Source organism: Ochotona curzoniae, unplaced genomic scaffold, assembly GCF_017591425.1.
Source record: "Ochotona curzoniae isolate NIBS_2020 unplaced genomic scaffold, NIBS_Ocur_1.0 contig_1071, whole genome shotgun sequence".
NCBI lineage: Eukaryota > Metazoa > Chordata > Mammalia > Lagomorpha > Ochotonidae > Ochotona > Ochotona curzoniae.
Window position 1 is genome coordinate 3,638,077 of NW_024464939.1, and position 24,009 is coordinate 3,662,085.

At 42.0% G+C, this 24,009-nt stretch overlaps 1 protein-coding gene across 2 annotated transcripts in view; it reads left to right on the forward strand.

Annotated features, from left to right (window-relative positions):
• The window catches only part of ESRP1 (epithelial splicing regulatory protein 1), a 63,846-nt gene that overhangs the window by 38,534 nt on the left and 1,303 nt on the right, over positions 1-24,009 (forward strand). The window contains exons 14-15 of one of the 2 annotated variants that reach the window (XM_040995235.1): positions 10,329-10,479; positions 13,853-13,962. The exons of the other annotated variant lie outside the window; for it this stretch is intronic. Of the exons in view, the coding sequence (XP_040851169.1) occupies positions 10,329-10,479; positions 13,853-13,927 (226 nt within the window). The 3' untranslated portion in view covers positions 13,928-13,962. The remainder of the gene's footprint in view (positions 1-10,328; positions 10,480-13,852; positions 13,963-24,009) is intronic. 2 annotated transcript variants of the gene reach the window in all.

The following is a 24,009-nucleotide window of genomic DNA, read 5'->3' on the forward strand; positions in this document are numbered from 1 at the left end:
ACTTCCAAATTAACCTCTGATGTGTCAAATTATCTCCACTTGTAGTTCAGGCAAAGTTACCTACACAGGCAGATGAAGGTGTCAAGGTATAGGGATGTTATGATTACAAGTGTTAAAATTACCAAGGTTAAAACTGTAACATTGTTACATTTCAAAGTTCAGAATAATTTAAAGAGCACATTCCAAAACATACTCTTAGACGTTCAGTTGCTAGAACTGAGCCAATCTATTGCTGAGCCAGGAGCTTCTTCTGGGTCTCCCACACATGTAGGATCCCAAGGCCCTGGGCCATCCTTCACTTCCTTCCAAGGCCACCCACTGTCAAAGAGCTGGATGGGAAGGGAAACAGCCACCACATAAACCCAGACCCATGTGGAATCCCAGTGCTTACAAGTGGAGAATTAACCAATTAAAACATCACACCTGTCCCTCCCCAAGTATCTTTTGACTTAAATTCTTTTAAGTAGGAAAGTGTAACAGTGTCCTGCAAGTTGAAAAGCAATATTCATCATGGCAGGTGTTTGTAATCGTTAAGATGCTGCTGGATTGCCTGGGTGGAGCCCCAGCTCTGCTCCTGATTCCTTCTTTTTTGCTATGCAGATCTTGAGAGACAAGTATGATTGTTCTGTTAGGAGCCCTCTGCCACCCACATGGGAGACCTCGAGGTCTCCGCCCTGCTTGTTGCTGGTGTTGGGAGAGGCAGCCAGCAGATGGGAACTCTTTGTTGCTGTCTCTCTTCCTTTAAAATCAATATTTTGTAAATTAAAAGGATAATGGGCCTGGCTCAATAGCTCAATGGCCTCAGGATCCCATATGGTCACTGGCCGCTCCTCTTCCCATCCAACTCCATGGTTGAGGCCTGGGAAAGTAGCAGAGGATGGACCAAGGCATTGGACTCTGTGTCTACATGAGAAATCAGGAATAAGCTCCTGGCTCTTGGCTTTGGGTCAGCTTAGCTCCGGCTGTTGCAGCCACTTGGGGAGTGAACCAGTGGATGGAAGGTCTTCTAATATCTTTTTTTTTTTTTTTTTTTTTTTAAAGATTTATTTTTATTATTTTCTCATTGGAAAGGCAGATATACAGAGAAGAGAGACAGAGAGGAAGATCTTCCATCCGATGATTCACTCCCCAAGTGAGCGCAACGGGCCGATACTATGCCGATCCGAAGCCAGGAGCCTCTTCCGGGTCTCCCACGCAGGTGCAGGGTCCCAAAGCCTTGGGCCGTCCTCGACTGCTTTCCCGGGCCACAGGCAGGGAGCTGGAAGGGAAGCGGGGCTGCCGGGATTAGAACCGGCGCCCATATGGGATCCCGGGCGTGCTAGGCGAAGACCTTAACCACTTGCGCCACCGCGCCGGGCCCTTCTAATATCTTTAAAAAAGGATATTAAAGAGAAGGTATGGAGATTTTCTTATTTAAAAAAGACAAATATGTCCGATTTGACTTAACTGTAGTGTGTTCATGTTCATGTGAGTGAATATATGTTTAAATTGTTACTTTAAAACAATGAAATGCTAATATATATTGCACATTGCTTTTAAAATGGTTAGTCTTTTTAGCTTTGAGTTTAACTGAGAAAAGTATAGTTGAACACTGTCCCTGGATACAAACTGGAGATGTGAGGAATCCAGTGTGGGCTCCGCTCTAGGGTAGCTGTCTGGATGTGTGCCTGTGTAATAAAGCCAGTGACTTCACAGACTGCTTCAGCTACACGGCCTTTCTCTGTTTCGTCCCTAACTCAGTACTGCTCTGTGAATTTAGACCATCTTTCATCATAAAGAATTGAGTATGCAAAAAAACATTTAAGAAGAAAATGTGAACCAAAGAGTTTTTTTTTTTTTGTGCTGTTGTCAGTGAGCTTTTAGCAGTTCACGTGTGTGCTTGTCAACACAGCATCTTGTGCAGCAAGTGAAATGAAGGCCTAAACGTTCAGGTGGTTTGTTTCCTCCCTTCCCTTATCCCAAAGTCAGCCCAGGATACAGGACAGTGACAAGGGACTGACTGTGGCTTTGGCTCTTACCACTCCAACCTCAGTTGAAACATGTCTACTTTGCTGTTAACATCAAATCCTACCTGTTGTTGTGATTTCTGTGTGCCTTCCCATCAGAGCTTTAGCCAGAAGTGAGAGATGCCCTGGCTGTTCAAAGATGGATTGATATAAATGGTTTGGTTCACTTCGCCTGTTGCAGGACCCTCGTAGTAAGTCACATCATCCCAACAAAGGCAGTACGGGAGTTTGGCTTTTTCTCACTGATGATGCTTTATTTGCAAGTTCATATGGTAAGGGGAGAGGGAAGATTTCGGTTATTTTACCCAAGCAATTCACATGTATACCTAGTACTATTGACAGATTTAACAACCTTTGTGCATCCTGTTATAAATTCTTCATAATTCAATCAGATCTGTCAAGCCTCTAGAAGACTTGATTTAATTTTTAAATTTGCATTAATTGAAATGTTTTGGAGATCTAGAAAACTTCACGTTACGTTGGTGCAAGTTAGAAAGTTCCTGTGTATGCTGCCTGCTTTATCCCAGTGGCCATGTGTGACAGCCAGTTAACTTGGGGCGGGGGTGGGGCGAGATTTATCCATTTTCTAATTGGAAAGGCACAAATACAGGAAGGAGGAGATATAGAGAAGATCTTCCATCCGTTGGTTCATGTCCCAAGTGGCCGCTACAGTCAGAGTTGAGCCAGTCCGAAGCCAGGAGCTTCCTCCGGGTCTCACACTGTGCACTGGACCTGTCAGTTTACTCTCTAATTTCTATGGTGAAAGTTTTCTGCTAGGATTAGGAAAAATACACTTCTGGTTTTAAAGGTATGTATATTCTTAATGTTTAAATTCCGATTGCCATTAGTGTAAACTGGAGTTATCATATAGTATAAACTATGATACACTGTATATGCTAATTGTAACAATACAATGTGGAATAATGTTACATTGTGTTCTGTGGGAAAAATGCCAGGTAATTTTGTGAATGGGCATGATTTTCAAGCTTTAAAGTGAATGTGGCTTTGTTTTTTTTTTTTTTTTAAGATTTACTTACTTTTATTGGAAAGTCACATTTACAGAGTGAGTAGAGATCTTCAGTGGATCTTCCATCCAAAGTCTCTCCCCAAGTTGCCTCAATGGCCGGAGCTGAACTGATCTGAAGACAGGACCCAGGGACCAGGGGTTTTTTCTAGGTCTCCCACATGGCTGCACGGTCCCAAAGCCTTGTGCCACCCTTGACTGCTTTCCCCAGCCACAAGCAGGGAGCTGGTTGGGAGGTGAAGCAGCTGGGATACTGGTGCCCATATGCGATTCTGCCACACGCAAGATTAGGACTTTAGCCACTTGGCTACTATACCAGGCCCTGTTTGTGTGATATTTTTAATGATGAATGTAAGAGCTGCTATAGGCAGTTCCTTCTGTGAATACAAATTATCAAACACAAAATTCACTCCATCAGTACATTATAGCTGTCATGGAAGAATTAACAATCTTCCAGTCTATAACCTCAGTCATAGCACCCAGTACTGGTGTGAAGAATCTTGTGCTAAGATCTTGTGAGTGTTGCAAATAATCTGGAAATGCATACAAACTGCAAAACACCTGATCAGGCTTCATTTCAGCTTACAGGATTTTGTTGTTTCATCTTACTATTGTTATATTATGATAACATTTCCCCCTCACCAAATCCCCTTCCTCCAGTAATGTCTCCGTATTAATACAACAGTGTATTCCTTCATAAACAGTAATAAGTGCATTTTTCTGCTATTTAAATGTATCCTGGCATTGTAAGTATGGACATTTGTAGAGTCCAGCATCCCATTATAAAGATATATTTAATAGTTTTTGTTTGTTTATTAAGATTTATTTATTTTTACCTGAAAAGCAGATTTACAGAGAGAAGGAGACAAAGATCTTTCAGCTGGTTTACTCCCAAAGTTACTGCAACAGCTGGAGCTGAGCTGATCCAAAGCAAGGAGCCAGGAGCTTCTTCCTGGTCTTCCACATGGGCGCAGGGTCCCAAGGCTTTGGGCCATTCTCAACTGCTTTCCCAGGCCACAAGCAGGGAGCTGGATGGAGATGGAGCAGCCAGCATTAGAACTGGCGCCATTATAGGATGCCGGCGCATGCAAGGAGAGGACTTTAGCCACTAAGCTACCACGGTGGGCCTAGTTTTTTTTTTTTTTTTTTTTAAGTTTTGTTTTTAATTTTTATTGCAAAGTCAGATATATTGAGAGAGGAGGAGAGACAGAGAGGAAGATCCTCCATCCTATGATTCAGTGCTCAAGTGACTGCAATGGCCGGAGCTGCATTGATCCGAAGCCAAGAGCCAGGAACGTGCTCCAAGTCTCCCACATGGGTGCAGGGTCCCAAGGCTTTGGGCTGTCTTCGACTGCTTTCCCAGGCCACCAGCAAGGAGCTGGATGGGCAGTGGGGCTGCCAGGACCAGAACCAGCGCCGATATGGGATCCCAGTGCATTCAGGACGAGGACTTCAGCCACTAGGCCACTTCGCCAGGCCCATTGGGCCCATATTTAATAGTTTCATTGAGAGTCCATCTTTTAATTGGAAGTAGAGATGCATACTGCATTGTATCTTCACATCTGGGTATAATAGTGTATTACACAGTTACTATAATCCCCTTAAATGAAAAGCCATAAAGCAAAATCAGTAACAGGAAGAAAAACAGAAAATTTACAACATGAAATTTTGAAATGTGCTCCTGAGTGACCAATGTGTCACTGAATAAATGAAAATCAAGGCTTATTGAAACAATGATGCTACTGTGAGCTACACGACACTAAATTAAAAAAAGTTATTTGAAATTAAATTTTCAAAACACATGAGATGTAGCAAAAACAGTATTGAGAGGGACATTTATAACATTAGGTATATAAAAAATAGAAAGTGAATGTCTGGCAATGCATCTCTAGGACTTACTAAAAAAAAAGCAGGAAGCAAGAAATGTTAAAAATCACCGCAAAGGGCCCGGCAGTGTGACCTAGCAGCTAAAGTCCTCGCCTTGCATGCGCCGGCATCCTGTAATGGCGCCAGTTCTAATGCTGGCTGCTCCATTTCCATCCAGCTCCCTGCTTGTGGCCTTGGAAAGCAGTTGAGCATGGCCCAAAGCTTTGGGACCCTGCACCCACGTGGGAGACCTGGAAGAGGTTCCTGGCTTCTGGCTTCGGATTGGCTCACTTGGGGAGTGAATCATTGGACAGAAGATCTTCCTCTCTGTCTCTCTTCTTCTCTGTATATCTGACTTTCCAATAAATAAATAAATCTTTTTAAAAAAATCACCACAAAAATAAGTGGGATTGAACGTAAAAAAAGCTTCAGATTGCAACAAGATCGAGCCAGTTTTTAAAGAAGATGAGCAAAACAACATTTTAGCCAGAATAACAGAAGAGTGAGATAGAAAACCAAATAGTTGAAAAAGAAAGCATCATAAGAAACCAGTGAGGTGATCTCTTCTTGCTGTGGTGTCCTTCTAAATCTCTTTGAAATATTATTCGTGTTAACTGTGTTGTCTGATACAAGAATGATTATACCAGCTCATTTTTTCCTTTCCATTAGCCTGGAATATCCATCCTTTTACTTTGTTTCCTCATATCTGTTGGTGAGAGGTGTCTCCTGTAGGCAACAGTTAGTTAGATGTGCTCATCTGTGGTATTTGATGAGTTTAAGCCATTTACATTCAGGGTTTATATGGAGAGGTAATAATTTGGTCCTTTGAGTTTTAGCAATGGATTCCTCATTGTTTGATTTAGTCTTCTGTTCTTTTACTGCATGTTTGGTTTTGCTAGGTGCTATTCCTTCTCTATGTCAAGGGAACATCCTTAAGAATCATTTGTAGCTCCGTTCTGGAACAGGCGAATTCTTTACGCTTTTCTTTCGTGTGGAAGTATTTTTCATTTTCAATGACAAAGGAAAGCTTTGTTGCATGAAGTTATTCTGGGTGACAATTTTTTCTGTTTAGAATCTGGAAGATGTCACTCCATTCTCTTCTGGCCTGTAGCGTTTCCTCTGATAGGTCAGCAGTGAGTTAGACTGCCATTCCTGTATATGTTACTAGATTTTTTTTTTAAGGCCGTGTTTAAGGATCTTTTCCCTGTGTTCAGCTCAAGAGAGCTTAATTATCTTGTGTTTTTTTAAAGATCACATTTAATCAACCGTATTGAGAGATCTGTTCTCCTCCTGTATTTTGTTTCCCAATTGTTTCTCCAAATTTGGGAAGTTTTCTTTAAGAAAAAATGATTACATGTTTAAACCTGGCTTCTCATTGTTTTTAAGAATTTAAAATTTTTATTTGTATTGGAAAGTCAGATATACAGAGAGGAAGATCTTCCATCTGGGCGCATGCAAGGCAAAGATTTTGACCACAAGGCTACTACGCCAGAACCCCACAACTTCTCTTCCTATACCTTCTGGAACTCTCATAACACTTATATTCGGCCTTTTAATAGTGTCCCTTAATACTTGAATACTTTTCTTAGCTTGCTTCAGCTTCACTTTAAGCTTTTTGTTTCCCCATTGTGACAAGCAATAGCTTCCAATTCTACGATTCTTCTGTTTCACTCATTCTATTGTTGAGGTTTTCCACTGAATTTTTATTTACTCCATTGTGGTCTTAATTTCTAATATATTGGCTTTCATTTGATTCAAACATATTCTTTAAATTGTTTCAACTTCTGTATGTGTTTCTTGATGTTGTTAAGAAGCATTATAAGAAGTTTTTAAAAATTTTTATCCCCCATTTCCTTGATGTCTTCCTCAGTTAACTGACATTGGTAAAGGCTTTTGCTCCTTTTCGGGGGAAACATCCTTAGTATTTTTCGTGTCTCTGTCTCTTGTTTTGTTCTTGGTCATTGCGCTTTTTTGTTGTTGTTGTTAGCTCATTCTCTTCTTGGTGCTGGTTTCTAGGCTCCTTCCCATTGGCTTACCGGCCAGTTTTACTGATTGTGTTTGTTACCTGGGTCTTTGTTTTCAGTGACTTGTGCCATTCTTTGCAGTTTCAGTCCCGGGCTCTTGTGTTTGGTTTCACCATGGTCTCTATAGCCTCAGCCCCCGGCTCCCCCCTCTCCACTCCCTGGGATCCTGTGCTATGGTCGCACCATTGCCTGCAGTTTTCTTCCCACTCCCAGTTGAAGCAGTTCCCAGAATTAGGTAGACATCAACTGTCCTAAATCACAAGGTTGTCAGCGGTGCTGCTCTTGCTGGAATCTGCTGGGTGTTAGCTCTGAAGATGCCAAGTTGGTACTGTTTTCCCTGTGAGACCAATGCAATGAAGTGAATTTTGTCCTGGATCAGCACCTGCGCAGCTCACAGTTGTTTCTTGGGCTGGGGGCCAGCAGGACCGATCATGGGCTGAATCTGTAGGATGCCAAGTTGATACTGTTTTCCCTGTGGGACCAGTACAATGTGTTGAGCTGGAAATGAGGTCACCCCCAAGCAGGTGCAGGGTCCCACTGCTTTCCCAGGCCAAAAGCAGGAACTTGAATCAGAAGTGGAGCAGCCGAGACAGGAAGTAACTATGGGATGCTGGCACATTTTTGACCAGAATCTTTAAAATGAGTCTTATGAATTCTGTGTCCCCATAAATTGTTCCATAAATTATTTTTGCCTGTTCTTATTTTAGTAATCCACACAAGACCTTGAGTTTGAAATTTAAGTTAATGAAAAATTTTCTTGTGTCCTGTCTTACTAGTATGAATTATACTTATGATTGCTTGTTTGGTAATTTAGAATTGTGAAAAATAAATTTCTGTGATTAAGCTTTGTCAGAATAGGTGGTATCTTTGAATATAATTTTCAGTTGTCTTAAAATGCTACCTGTTAGTTCACTTTTTTTTTTTTTTTTTTTAAGTTTTCAAAGCCTTCCAGAGTGACAGGAAGGGACTCCAAGGGAGGCAAGACGCCAGGAAATCTAACAGAGAAATCTCCTGCCGTGGTGGCCGGAGGGAACTCCAAGGAAGGAAAAGATCCTTAGACAACCTTCATCTTAGCTGTTTTTATTTTAAATACGTTATGCAGATACTGGTAACACCAGACATAATTTATACAAGACTTTTTACACAAAGAACATAAACTTGCCTGGAGACTTGAAGAGGTCTTGATGATCTTGAATATTAGACTCTTACCAGGCATCTGACGTGGGCAGTTATGGTCTTTGAATGGTGGTTGTGTAGCGGGAAAACATAGAACTAGAAGTTGAGAAATTGAGTGGTTCTTCCAGTTTGGTAAAAGGTAAACTGCTTGTTGAACCAGTTGGGAAATTATATTATATAACTTAGTTTCCGTTTCCACCCCTGTAAACATTGGCATAGTTGAATGATGGCTAAACCTGTGCTCCAAGCAATCTCTATCATAGTTGCACAAAAGTTGGCTTGGGTTCCCTCAACAATGACTTTCAACCTTGGTTTCCATATAGATCATTTTTGGAGATCTCTGAGTAATAACATTTTTAGGTAGATTTTTTTTTTTTAATTGGAAAGTCAGATATACAGAGAGCAGGAGAGACAGATTTTCCATCCACAGATTCACTCCCTAAGTAGCTGCAATGGCTGGAGCTGAGCCGATCCAAATCCAGAAGCCAGGAGCTTTCTCTGGGTCTCCCATGGGGGTGCAGGGTCCCAAGGCTATGGGCTGTCCTCAACTGCTTTCGCAGGCCACAAGCAGGGAGCTGGATGGGAAGTGGGGCCGTTGAGATACGAACATGTGGACATGCAAGGCAAGGACTTTAGCCACTAGGCTACCGTGCCAGGAACCTTGCTAACAAAATTTAGCACCACTGTTTTTGAGACTCAGAAGCTTCAGTAAGGGCAACCTTGAAGAGGACTAATATTTTCATATTCTCACTTTTAAAGTGATGAATTAGAATGAGAGTTACAGAAAGAAGAGCAAGAATGGGGGCCTAGCGGCATGGCCTAGGGGCTAAAGTCCTCGCCTTGAATGCGCCCGGATCCCATATGGGCGCCAGTTCTAATCCCAGCAGCTCCACTTCCCATCCAGCTCCCTGCTTGTGGCCTGGAAAAGCAGTCGAGGATGACCCAAAACTTTGGGACCCTGCACCAGTGTGGGAGACCCAGAAGAGGTTCCAGGTTCCCGGCTTCGGATTGGCGCAGCACCAGCCGTTGCTCTCACTTGGGGAGTGACTCATGGGACGAAAGATCTTCCTCTCTGTCTCTCCTCTCTGTATTGTATATCTGACTTTGTAATTTAAAAAAAAAAAAGCAAGAATGATAAGATACTATTTTAAATACCCTCCATTGTGATTTTTCTTTTTTTTTCTTTCTTTCTGCTCGTTTACTCTTTTTAATTGTATAAGTTTTATTTCTGATAATTTTTACATATTTGATTAGGGTGCAAAGGGTCAAGGGCTAGGGGAGACTGGGTGAGACCATTGCTTTTGTTTCAAATGGGCAGTCATCTTGCAAAAATATGTGGATGTTAATAATGCAGAATTTCCAGCTATGTTTATCTAAGTTTAAATATGTGTATCTAGCCAGCAAATGTGATAGAAGACAGATTGACAGCCTCACTATTGAACTACTTGGAAACTCATGTAATAATTGCTCAGATTGCCAAAGAGCGAGTGCTCATTTGATTTGTACTCTTTGAAGACAGTTGTTGCAGAGGCACTCAGAGGTCCATTCAGCGACTTTCTCCTCTTGGGTTCACGGTGATGGATTTAACTGTACTATGAATTCCAGCTCTTCCCAGTTTTTTAAGAATCAGGTTGGAAGGAAAAACTCCTGCTGTGCTGCACATGGTAACTTCAAAAAGTTCCTGGAAGATGGAATTAAAAGCTGAGTTTATTTTGGTTTTTAAAAAAAAAATCCGCACATTACTTTTCCATAATGTACGTTTTCCGAGAACTTTTAGAAGGGCCGCTCGTGTTGTGCTGTGCGTTTGTTTCTGTGGTTGGAACAGCTCGTTCTCTGCAGCAATCACTTTGGATGCTGTTGGTTTCTGTGGCTGTGGTTCCTGTTAGTCCTTTCTGTTGGTGCTTTTGCATGCCTTAGTACTTCTGGTAACTAGCAAGTTAATCATCAATGAGATGGGCTTTGGAAGTGGTGCTTTGTGGTTGAGTGACTATGGAGGCCTAATTCTTTCTTTCCTCTTTAAGAATCTCAGAGATGTGGCTGAAGCCTTGCACTTAACTCTGTGTTAGCCTCACTGCTTCTCTTGGCTTTTTGCGGAACTATGAGACATGTCAGGAAAGGTAGCTCTGAAAAGCAAGATCGTCTTGAGAAAATCTGTTTCCTTAAGTAACTGATGTTTTAGTAATTTTCATCATTGTCTGTGCCTGTTGGTTCACTGTGTTTCTCTCCCTCTAGCCCCCCAGGTTCGCCTAATAGTCTTGGCTACTTCCCTACAGCTGCTAATCTTAGCAGTGTCCCTCCACAGCCTGGCACGGTGGTCAGAATGCAGGGCCTGGCCTACAATACTGGAGTTAAGGAAATTCTTAACTTCTTCCAAGGTTACCAGGTCAGTAGCTTGAAGAAGAAACATCCTTAGAGTCCTTATTACATAAGTTGATATGCATGAAGATAGTCAGGGAAGACACAGTTTCTCTGAAACTCAAAATGAGTGTACATGTGCTAATGGATTTGCTTATGGAAGTAGTTCGGTCCAGAGTTAGCATAAGGGGGACTAGCTCATGCCCTTGACAGCATTGGGACTTCTCCACAAGATCTTTATTTGTTTTATAATGTATTCATTTAATGTGTGCTAATGAACACATTAATTAATGTATTAATCCATTACATGACGCCATCCTCCTTTGTGTATTAGTTCTTTGTAAACTTTTGGTACATTTTGGAAACCTGTCCTACTTTTTGGATTGCTCTTTTGGACATTTTGTGTAGCACAGAGTTGGCTAAGAAGGTGTTTTGCTTCAAATCTGACTTAAGAGAACTCAAGCACTGATTTTGAAGTTGAGGTCTCTGACAAATCGATAGAAGGGGTGCACAGGAACCCCAACTCAGGATTGCCAGGCCAGCCCACCATATGAAGCCCACAAAATCACGTGACCTACCTCTACCAAGGCAACCACGGGTGTGAGTTGAAATTCAGTAAATCTATAGCAGGGTAATTTTTAACTTGATGCTTGTGTAAGCTCAGGAGTGATGCTATAAATATACAAATGGTTTTAGGCTGAAAACAGGTTTGCTACCTCTGGAATACAAACAGGCTTGCTCAGGAGAAGGTGACACCCTAAGATGACCTGCAGAGTATTTGCTGAGCTATTGATGAAATTATCTGTTAGTTCCAATGCTGGTCTTTCCAGTTTTTTCTGCTGTCTTCGTCAGTCATCTGCTTTTGGGCTTAAGCTAAAGGAGGCATGTTTCAGTGTGAGTCTTCCTCTGGTGAGCAAAATCTCTTTGCCCTTTCATCCTGTTTATTAAAGTAATAGAGAAGACTGTCCATTTTCATTCTTAAGCTAAATTTTTCTCGACTCATCAGAATGGAGAGACCTTTGGGGACACGATAGGCAGATCCTCAAATTAGCCCTTGAGATTTGGCAGTGCCACTTGCCACAGGTGTGTTGGCAAAACCTGTTTCTTGGTGGGAGTGCATTTACAGGTAATGTCCATGAGCTGTGGAGGAGTGTGATGCCCCCGATGCTCAGGGCTGCTGGCTGCCCACGTCTACGGAGGACTTAAGGCCTTTTATCCTGCTAAGGATATTTTGTAATAAATCAAAATCTATGGCTCATAGTGAAAAGCCAAATGAGAATAGACAAAAGTTTTGGCTTATTACTTTGTTGTTTAGCACATTCTTATCAGAACTAAGCATTTTTGTTTTTGTAGAGTACATTATTCTTCCCTAAACAAGTATACTGCTTTTGGCAAACCTTAAAATGTATTTTTTAAAAATCCCTTTCCTAATACCATGTCTGATCAATTATATTATGAAGGAATGGAGTGTTTTCCTGAAAGCTTAATGAAAAGATTGTGTATTTATGGATAACTTATTGTGATTTTTATATTATGTTTTCCCTTGTTGTGTAACTGTGGAACATTCAAGGAAAGTCCCAAGCTTTAGCCTTCAGCTGGATTAATTCCTTTTCAGCTTGTTTTCCTTGATTCAATTCATATCTGTAGACGTAAACACTCTCACCACTTAAATTAATAGATAAGCAAAATTGTTCTTGGAGTCATTCAGCTTTGGAGTAGAACCACCTTGTATCATTTGATTTCCAGAGTGCTTAAAATGCATGAATTGGCTAAATAAATTAGGATCTGTAAGAACCTCAGTGATAATTGCCATGTATCAAATGATACTAGTCTTCCTTCAGTGGCAGTGACAGTGCTTGAATTCCAAATCTTGATACCTGGGACAGGCATTTGGCTGGGTGATTAAGGCACCACCGCCCCAGTCAGAGTGTCTGGGTTGAAGTCCCAGAGCTGCTTCTGCTTCCGGTTTCCTGCTGTATGCCTCCTGGAAGGCAGTGTTAATGGCTCCTAGAACTTGGGTCCCTGGCATCAGGTGGGAGATGTGAATTCAGTTCCGGGCTGCTTGACACAGCTCAGTGGCAGCTGTGGCAGGCATTTGGGGAGTGATCTAGCAGATGGGAGCACTCCCTCTCCCCTATAAAATGTTCAAACCTAAACCAGGTTCATCTACATAACAAAAAAGTTGAAATACTGTCATCTGGAGTCCAAGGCTGCTGCTTTGTTGGTTCTTGTTCTCTGTTAAGCAGATGACAGATTCCTGTTCACTTAAGTGTTTACATGTAGAATATTTATCCACACTGCTGATTTGGTGGGAAGCTTTACCTGTGGTTAATACTAAATAGTTATAGAGTAACACTTGTATTTTTATAATTAAGCAAGTACCTGTGCAGTAATTTTTTGAGTAAATTAAACTATTGATGGTCTCTGGTTACCATAAGAAATATGTATCTTGACATATGATGGCATGTCAATTTTTACATACAATACTTACATATATTTTCCTTCACCATTAGCAATATTCCCTCCATAAAACTACTCCCTTGTGTTGCCCATATTTCATTTGCAATGGCTTGTAAATTCAAAGAGAGCGAATATTTCAAAAAAAGGAATTCTGATGGCAAAAGCAGGATGCAGGGCTTGGATTTTGCTACCAAATTTGCACTTCTATAAAGTTAACATACTTGAGTTAGGTCTGTTTTGATTGATTAAAATAGAGTGGAAACATAATTTATGAAGAAATTTGGTAATGAAGACATTCTTCTGGTTGATAGATTATAAATGTATGTATTTCAGCTGATGGACTGCTTCTGAGATGGACTTGTGGGTAGCCTTGAACAATTCCTTTTAACTTTTTCAGATGCTCTTTTACTGTCAGCAGCTTTCCATTTTTACTAACCTGGGTAGTTTTCCTGCTCTTCAGAATACTGACCTTGGTCTTTGTCCTTGAAACTCTCACCTCTAAGATTTTTCACTTGCTTGCTCTACTGAGTGATTTCCAACACACTTAGAATTCACTGGGTGATTTGAAGGTTTTGGATATTGGGCTTCTTGTATAATGCCTTGGAAATTGATGCTCAAATCTAACTGATGAGATCTAGTCATACCATGGTGTACTGGAAACTTTACTCTTAGCAAGATGTTACTGGTCTCCTGAGTTATTGTGGTGTGTAGACTTTTAATCTACATGTTCAGACTAGCATCCCTTGTAGAAGAGATTTTGTGTTTATCCAGTAAAAAAGATGAATTGGCATTAGCATTTAAATACGTTTGCATCAGTGTTTGCTTGTCTCTTAAGAGTTTAAATGTTCTTTTGTTGGTACATCTGTTTACTTAAGGTGCTAACCATCCGTGGTGACAGTTTGTCTATCTTTTGATCCTGTTTGTTTTAACTTGCATTGTAGTATGCAACCGAGGATGGACTTGTACACACAAATGACCAGGCCAGAACTCTACCCAAAGAATGGGTTTGTATTTAAGGGCCCCAGCAGTTAGACCATCCTCAGAAAAGAAGGTAAGGCTCTATGAGATATAAGTTAAATTAGAAAGGGGCCAACATACAGAAATCATGCATTTTAAGATATGTTGGGAGTCAGGTGGAGAAGTTTCCTCTTTCTTTAGTGTAATGTTAAAAGTTTCAAAAATCCTGGAATGATGAGAGTGAGTAGCGTGGTAAAGCAAGATAAGCCTCTACTATGGATACTCACATCATATGTGAGAATGCCTGGAGCCCAGTCTCACCTGCTTCTGATCCAGCCTCATGCTGCTGTGCTGTGAGGCAGTGAAGTATGGCCCAAGTGCTTGAGTTCCTGCCACCCATGTGAGTGACCAGGGTAGAATTCCAGGCTCTTGCTTTGGCCTGCCTGGCCCAAGTGTTGCTGGCATTTGGCAAGTAAACCAATGGGTAGAGAACCTCTGTTCTTCCCTGTCCCTTCTCTCTCCATCACTCTGCTTTTCAGATAACTAAACTAAACTATGCGAAATCCTGGAAGGCATGAAAACTGGAGTTAACTTTGTTGTCTACATAGATAGCATCCAACCAGCTATTGTGGATAGCTATTGTATGTTACTTTGGAATAAGGGAAAGCTTTTCAATTTGGAAATTCTTTAACTGTATCATAAACAATAGATTGAGCTTGCTTTTCTCAGAATTTAGGTAAAATCTACGATGTAAAATTAGCAATTTTAAAAGTATGTAACTCAAAAATTTTTTAAATTCACAACATTCTACACCTATTATCTCTGCATAGTTTTGTTTTTTATTTATTTGTTTGGGTTTTTTTGTTTTGTTTTGTTTTGTATTCTGCTTTTTCTCTCCATTGGACTTGGAAACTATTCTTTCTCTATGTAGATTGCCTGTTCTGGATATTTGATGTGAATGGAATTTTGCCATCTGACCTTTTTGGGTTTGGCTTCTTCTGTTTCATATGTTTGGGATTTTTTGTTTGTTTTTGAGAGGCAAAGAAAGAGGGGCTTTCCATTTGCAGGTTCATTACCCAGAAGCCCCTAACTGGGGCTTACAAGAGCCAGGGGCCAGGAACACAATCTGTCTCCCAGTTACTCGAGTCATCAGTGCTGCTTCTGCAGGTCCATGTTAACAGGAACCTAGAGCAAGGAATCAGAGCTGGGTATCAAGCCCAGATACTCCAATGTGGAGTGCTGGCGCAGTAACCAGAGTATAACTATTAGGCTAAATATATGTACCCAGTCCCTGTGTTTTGAAGGTCATATATGTATCAGCATTTATCAATACTTCATTCCTTTTTATGACTGAATAATATTCAGTTGTACTAAGAGGGAGAGACATATCTTCCATCCGCTGGTTCACTTCCCAAATAGGCACAGTGGTTGAAGTCAGGAGCATCTTCCAGATCTCTCATGTAGAAGCAGAACCAAGCACTTGGTCCAAGCCCTGTTGCTTTCTTAGGTACATTAGCAGAGAGCTGTATTGAAAGTGGAGCAGCTGGGACATGAACCAGCATCCATATGGGATGCTGGCTCTACAGGAGCCTTTACCTGCTATGCTAGGATGCTGGCCCTCACATCCAATTGTTCCAATACTCTGCATTTTCAGTTCTCTTAGATGTGTATAAGTGGAGCTGCTGGATCATATGTAATTCTCTTAGGTTTGAGATACTATCTCTCTGGTTTCCTTTTTGAAATTAGTACAATAAATGATATAGAATCATAGTCTAACAACTTTTTTTTTTTTAAAGATTTATTTTTATTATTTTTTCATTGGAAAGGCGGATATACAGAGAGGAGAGACAGAGAGGAAGATCTTCCGTCCGATGATTCACTCCCCAAGTGAGCACAACGGCCGATACTATGCCGATTCAAAGCCAGGAGCCTCTTCTGGGTCTCCCACGCGGGTGCAGGGTCCCATAGCTTTGGGTCGTCCTCGACTGCTTTCCCAGGCCACAGGCAGGGAGCTGGAAGGGAAGCGGGGCTGCCGGGATTAGAACCGGCGCCCATATGGGATCCCGGGCGTGCAAGGCGAGGACCTTTAACCACTTGCGCCACCGCGCCGGGCCCCCTAACAACTTTTTTTAAAGATTTAGCTTTTTATTGGAAAGTCATATACAAAGAGGAGGAGACAGAGAAGATCTTCCGTCCAATGATTCACTCCCCAAGCGGCCACAATGGCCAGAGCTGAGCCGATTCGAAGCCAGGAGCCAGGAACCTCTTCCAGCTCTCCCACGTGGGTACAGGGTCTTTGGGCTGTCTTTGACTGCTTTCCCAGGCCACAACCAGGAGCTAGATGGGAATCTGATTCCCCAGGATTTGAACCACTGCCTATGTGGGATCCTGGTGCATGCAAGGGAAGGACTTCAGCTGCTAGGCTACCATGCCAGGCCCAAAAGTCTAACAATTTTTAAGTGTTTGCTTCTGGCCCTCTAAAAGCAATAATCCAGCCAGTTTTCTTAATCTCCTTCCCTAAGTCTGCCTTCTTACTGTTGTTCAGCTGTCATTACGTCCAACTCCAGAATGTTTTCATCTTCTCAAACTGAAACTCTGTCCATGTTGAACAGTAACTCTCCACTCCCTCTGCCGCCAGCCCTGGTAGCTGGTAGTCCTCTTTGTGCATTTGAGTTTTCTAAGTTGTACCTCAAAATTGGATCTGCCTTTTGTGACTAATTTATTTCATTTAGCGCAGTATTTTTTTATTTTATTTTCACTCTAGGTCGATAATTGGTAGTCTTGCATAGATATCAGACCAAATTCTCTTTTGCAGTATGCGTTATTCCCACGTGATGGCATGGTTTTTCCTTACATGCCCTTTTTTCCCCCAGGACTAAATCCAGAGGCAAAGAACCCTGAGGTTTTGTTTGTTTACTTGCTTGTTTGTTATAGTTTCCTCGCCCCCTTTCTCTGCCTACAAATGTCTACAGATGATTTTATTATTTTATGATACTGTTTGATTGACTCTGGGATTTCCCTCTTCTCCCTCCCCCACTGACTTCCCCTGTATTACTACGATAGTCTAGTCCTCTGTGCTGTAGGTTCCCCCAGAGCTGGAGTTGCAGGGACGTGTTGGAACTGGGGTGGCTGATTCCTTCCCAATGGTTGGATTTGCTGACACTGGCTTACTGGTAGTGAGGCCTCATATGTCTTGATCCTGTGCGGTAGCACCCCAAACAGCAAGTGGAGGAAATTGGGATTTCCTAGGTGAGTCCCTGTGCTGAGAGCACGCAGGTGTGACCTGCAGATGCCCTTCTTTTGATCCATATTTGATCTTGGAAAGAGTTCACTACTCAACACTTTAAGCCCGTCTATGAATATATCTATATCTATCTATCTATTTATCTATCTTTATATATATATATATATATATATAATCAGTATTTTCAAATGAATAAGAAATGGTCAGAAGTCAGATTTTTGACATGCTGGAACTGTCCTAAATGGATTATTACCATTGCACAGTACCTCTAATTCTACCCTATATTTATATACTTTGATTCATTATGGAATAATCAGGTGCCATATTTAAATCAAATTGTATTTTTGTATTCTAATATAGTTAGTCTTTGGCAAATGTAAAGGTTCCTGAGCAGAAGAGTTTATCATGAGTTAATTTGGGTTTACTCTGGCTGCGATTACATGTCACTGTAAGAAGGCAAAGGAGAACCACACACATGCGACTTGGGGCTGAGCTGCAGTGATGATGACAGCCACCAAGGCTGGGTGGGAGTGGAATCTGCAGGGTGCACCCTCTGCGGACACTGTGAAGTCTGACTCCTGGAGCCCATGTTTGTGAGAGCATAAATTTCTTTCAGGCCACCAGATTTAGAGTATCTTAATATGGCCACGACTGGGAATGAATATGTTCTCCTGAAAACTAGCTTTAAAAGAAGAGAAATCACTGCTGTCCACAGGTCAGGGTCAAGGTAGCTGACACCCTGGATGAAGGTCTGGGAGAACCTTCATCTTCTCTTACCCTTGTCCTGTGAAGCAGTCAGCATGGTTTTCTTTGACTCACTGTTAAGTCCTGAGTCTCAGGTGCTACAAGTCAATGTGTCAGTGTTGTTTGGCTGTGGATATACTGTGACACTCGTGCTTGGCTATAGTGTATGACAGTACTTGAAAAGGTGACTTTGCCCAAATCTGTAATGGTGGCATAAAATCTTTTTGACATGTGATACTTCCTTTTGTATGAGAACCAGTAGAAAAAAATATACAGAAGCCTGTTTGTGACATTCTGTGTTATGCACATTCTATTTTATGGAATCTCTTCCTGTGTTCGCAACAGCCAGGGGGCAAAAGTTACAGATATTATTTGTGTTTGCCTGTTTTCTTATTAACTTTTATTTTGACCAAGATTGAAACCCAAGGTTCTCCATTGCATTCAGTCTGTAATCTTAGTGCCCTTTGGTTTGAGTTTGTCTTGTCACAACTCGCTCTGTTTGAGGTATACTGCTTTGGGATTTGTGGGCTGCCCTTCAGTTTTGGTTGGCTTTTCTCCGGTGAAAGTGTTTTCCTTCTGCTGTGGTCTCTAAGGAAGTGGGATACTGTGTTGGCTGCTGGTGATGTCTGCCTCGGTGCCTGCGCTAACATTGTGCTTCAGAGTTGCACTTCCGGCCTACATTTTAAAGAAGAGGGTACCATGAATATTGTTTAGGAGGTTTCCTGTATCATTTGCCTCTTCTGCACCACTGTTTCCGTATTTATTCGTTGTCTGTTTTAATATGAACTCACATTTATTTGATGCTTTGGGTTATGCTCTAATGCTTACTGCTGAAATCATTCCAGCTTTGGCCATTGGGAGCTCATTGGAGTTGGTCCCTTCATGCCTCCCTCTTCGCTGTCTCATCAATGGACTTGGTGCACGGAGCGAGAATCACACACATGGACCATACTGACCGATGGTCAATAGCCCACATTGATTAGTGGCACCAGTCTTTTAAAGACTGAGGGTTACACAGGATAAGGGAAGAGTCCTTGAGTAGTTTACATGTAGATTATGGAAGTTCCCATAAGCCTATCTGGATTCCATCAGTTGTTCCCACACCCTTGCCTAGAGGTATCTTTGTTTTGTAAACTAGCCTATAGAGCCAATCAGTTATCCTCCCAGCTGCCATACTCCCATACGTTTTTTTTAAAAGCATTTCCTTTCAGGACCTTTGCTTGTAACAGATCTGTGCTCCTGCTTCCTTCAGGCTTTCCATCCCTTTCCGTTCCTTTTGTGGAGGGTCAGAGACAGATAGTGGGTAGCAGGAATCTAATTACTTCAGCTGACACTGCTACCACCCACCTCTGCACTAGCAGGAAGTTGTGAGTCAGGAGCCAGAAACTGAACCAGGAACTCCAGTGCAGGAAGCAGCCTCTTAACAGGAGGGGAGGGCCACCCCTGGGCTCCTGATTTCTTCATCTCTGCTTATCTTGGATTTCAACCCACTTTGATCAATGTTTTCTCCCCCCACACACACACTTATTTTTTGTTTACAATCTACTATTCCCCTGAAGCCCTTGTTCTGGAGGGTTGAAGTCATAAAAGCTTAAGCATAAAAGATAAGGAAAATTCATACTGAGAATTTTTATACAAAAATGACATAGTTTTGGGGTCAGCAGGCTGAACCACTGCCTTTCACCCTAATACCCCACATAATCAAGTCTCAGCTGCTGCTCCACTTCTTCATATTTTTTTCTTCATATTTATTCACATATTTTGAAAGTCAGAGGGAAAGAGACAGGTTCCGTCAGCCTTGTTCATTCCCCAATGGCCACAAGAGCCGATACGCGGCTGGGCTCCACTTAGGAGCAAGGAGCCTCATGCAAGTTTTGCATGTGGTTGGCAGGGGTCATGTTAGGCTGCTTAACCCGCTTACCCGCAATGCTGACCCACACTTCCCCTAGCTGCTCGACTTCTGACCCAGCTCCCTGCTAATGTGCCAGGGAAGGCAGTGCAGGAACACCCTAATTCCTGGGTTCTTGCCACCCATGAGAGACCCAGACAAAATTCAGCTTTCTAGCATCAGCCTAGCCACTGCAGCCATATGGGGAAGCTCTTGTGTCTGGCACTTGGCCTTTGAAATAATAATAATAATGGAAAAAAAAAAAACATGCAGTTTTTACTTCTGCCTTGTCAGTAAGCAGTTACTTGCAACATGAAAATATAAAAACTCAGTTTCTACAATGGGTCATGTTAAAAACTTTTATTGAGGTCATCTATTGGATAATTGAAATTGTATTTTTAAAAAAACTTGTTTACTTAATCTATTTACTGTCTCCTTTTTTCCATTTACTTTGAGTAAAACTGAACCCAAAATAACAGCAAAACACACAGGATTTTCTAGATCTGATTTCGTTGTAATTTAGGCCATGAATTAGAAATGGTGTCTTATTTTAAAAATGATTACTTTGATTCAATTTTATGATCAATATTTAAAAAAAAAATTTTTTTAATGATTTATTTAACTTGAAAGGGTTACAGAGAGACAAGGAGGGCAGAGAGATCTTCCATTTGTGATTCACTCCCCAAATGGCCGCCATGGCTGGGGCTGGGCCATGCAGAAGCCAGAAGCTTTGGCTGGGTCTCCCATGTGGGGCCAACTGCACAAGAACTTGGGCTGCCTTCTGCTTTCCTATGCTTGTCAGCAGGGAACTGGATCAGAAGTGGAAAGCAGCCAGAACATAAACTGGTAGCCATGTGGAATGCTGACATCTTAACACTGACCTCATTTCCAATTTTCAAGTCTAGAACTAAGCCAGGAATTGAAATTCACAGTCTCCATCACTGGAGACACTATGACCTGGAGTATATATCGTCCTGATTTACTGTCAGGTTCACTTGCACTAAAATTATCTCTTTATGCCTTGAAACCAGGTGAGTAAGCAATTCTTTAAGGAAAATTAAAAATAAGAATAAATTGAGCAATAGTGTGGGGACATTGTTGGATGTATAGATTTCTTGCTTTTGAAGTTCTGTTTATTTACTTGAAAGGCAGCAATGACACACAGAGAGGAACGGGGCAGAAAGCGAGAAAGAGAGATTGAGATTTACCATTTGCTATTTCACTCCTCAAATGGCCACAATAACTGAGGCTGAGCTAAGCTAACAATAGGAACCCAGAACTCTCCAAGTCTCCCACATGGCCGGCAAGGGGCACTGCCGTTTGCTCACATGTGTCAGAGGAGTTGGATCGGAAGCACTGTAGCTAGGGCTTGAACCCTGATATGAAGATGTCATAAACAGTAGCTTAAGCCTGTATCACATCAATAATGCAGATCCTATTTTTAAAGACTATTTGTTTGAAAGACTTACAGAGAGAGAGAGAACTGAGCTCCTATCCTCTGGTTCGTTCCCCAAAAGGCCTCACAGGCTGGGGCTGGAGCCAGGCTATCGTCCAAGCCAGGTGGTTTTTCTGGATCTCTTATGTGGATGCCAGAACCCTTGCGCTTGGGCCATCACACTGTTTTCGCGGATCATAAGAGGTGGATTGGAAGTGGGTCTTGAACCAGTGCCCACTTGAGATACAGCCCTAACTCCCTCTCCTTTTATTTTGGAGATGGTACCATGTGATATTTTGATATATAGGTACACTTTGTAATCTTAAAATCAATCAACTTTTGTCCTCTCATATTTATTTCCTTATGAAAAGTTTCTAAAAGTAATACAACATGTTATTCTTAACTGTAGTCATTCCACTGTGACCAAGATCTTCTTTATAACTGATTGTGTAGCAACCTTTTCCTGATTTTTTTTTTTTTTTGCTTTATTTCTTTCCTATTCAGTGATTTATTTTCTTTATTTGAAAGGCAGAATTAGGGCCCGGTGGCATGGCATAGCGGCTAAAAGTCCTAGACTTGAACGCGCCGGGATCCCATGTGGGCACCAGTTCTAATCCCGGCAGCTCCACTTCCCATCCAGCTCTCTGCTTGCGGTCTGGGAAAGCTGTTGATGACGGCCCAAAGCTTTGGGACCCTGCACCCGTGTGGGAGACCCGGAAGAGGTTCCTGGTTCCCGGCTTTGGATCGATGCAGCACCAGCCATTGCACTCACTTGGGGTGTGAGTCATCAGATAGAAGATCTTCCTCTCTGTCTCTCCTTCTCTCTGTATATCTGACTTTGTAATAAAAATAAATAAATCCTTAAAAAAAAAGGCAGAATTACTGAGATAAACAGGCAAAGAGAGGGATCTTCCATCAGCTGGCTGAGTTGGGAGCTTCATCCAGGTCTCCCATATAAATGCAGGGGCCATTCTCTGCTACTTTTCCAGGTGTGTTAGTACAGAACAGGATGAGAAGTGGACCAGCTGGTACTCTGATGACCACATGGGATGCCAGCATTGCAGGCTGGATTTACCTGCCCTACCACGGCACTCTTTTCCCGAAATTCTTAACTGCATTTATATGTGTCCCAAATGAAGCAGTTAAGTAGCACTGTCCTCTAACTATGGTATTCTTTTCTTATTTTTAGATTTAAAAAAAAATGTATTTGAACAAATTAGAAGAGGTAAAAAAGAGAATTCTGTCGTCAGCTGGTTCACTCCCCGAATGGCAATAACGGCTAGGGCTGGGCCAGGTCAAAGTCAGAAGCCAATAGCTTCCTCCAGGTGTCCCACATGCATCTGCTTTCATAGGTAGATGAGGAGGGAGCTGGGTCAGGTGCAACAGCTGGGGCTCAAACCGGTGCCCTCATTCGATGTGGACATTACCATCACGGATTTATCCAACTGAGAGGAAAATTATTAACTTCTAGTAGTTCTATTTCCTATTAGTTATGTTGACTTCTGCAAGTAACTTCATTTTTCTAAATGTTAGTTTGCTAATAAGTAGGCTGCTAATTGTTCTTAGCTCAGAGTTATTCTGATAAATAAGATAATATATGCAATGCACCAGTATGATGCAATCATGTAACATCTACTTAGTAAAAAAAAAAATAATCTGTCTTTAAACAATATTGGTGACTGGCTTTATGCTGCAACACTAGCATCCCATATGACCACCAGTGTGTTTTCTGTACCATTTTTAGTCCAGCTCTGTGCTAATGATCTGGCAAAAGCAGCAAGAGATGGCTCAGGCATTTGGACCAGTGAATATATGTGGGACATCTGGGATGAAGCTCCTGGCTTTGGCCTAACGCAGCCTGGCCTGTGTGGTCATCTTAGGTGTGAACCAGCAAATGGAAGATTTCTCTGCCTCTCCAGTTCTTTCTCTGTAACTTTAGCTTTGAAATAAAAAAATGCTTTTTGGGACCCAGCATGAGACCTAGCTGCTAAAGTCCTCGCCCTGCATGCACCAGGATCCAATATGGATGCCAGTTTGTGTCCTGGCAACCTCTCTTTTCATCCAGCTCCCTGCTTGTGGCCTAGGAAAGCAGTCAAGGATGGCCCAAAGCCTTGGGATCCTGCACCTGTGTGGGAGACACAGAAGAGGCTCCTGGCTCCTGATCGGCTCAGCTGTATACAGCCATGTGGCCACTTGAGGAATGAACCAGCAAATGGAAGATCTTTTTTTTTTTTCTCCTCCTCTCTGTAGATCTGCTTTTTCAATAAAAATAAATCTTAAATTTTTTTTTGAAAAGTTCTTAATTTGAGAGCCAGAGAAATTGGGCATTCATGTAAGTTGCCATCTGCGGGTACATGCTCCAAATGGTTATGAGGGCCATGACTGGACCAAGAGCTGGGCATCTGAGGAACTTAAATATTTAATCCATCACTGCTATCTTCTAAGTTCTGCATTATCAAAGTTGGAGTCAAGCACTCCAGTATGAGGTCCAGGCATCATTTTTCTTGTAAGATTTATTTTTTATTAGAAAGCTAGATGTACAGAGAGGAAGATCTTACGTCCATTGATTCACTCACCTAACAGCCGCAACAGCCAAGGCAGTCCGAAGCCAGAAGCTTCTGTGTCTCCCACACAGGTGCAGGGTCCCAAGACTTTGGGCTGTGCTTGTATGTTCTCCCAGGCCACAACCAGGAAGCTGGATGGAAGTGGAGCTGTTGGGATACAAACTGGTGTCCGCATGGGATCCTGGTGCGTGCAAGGCGAGGACTTTTAGCCGCAAGGCTACTGAGCCAGGCCCGAGGTCCAGGCATCTTAACTGTTCTGCCTGATG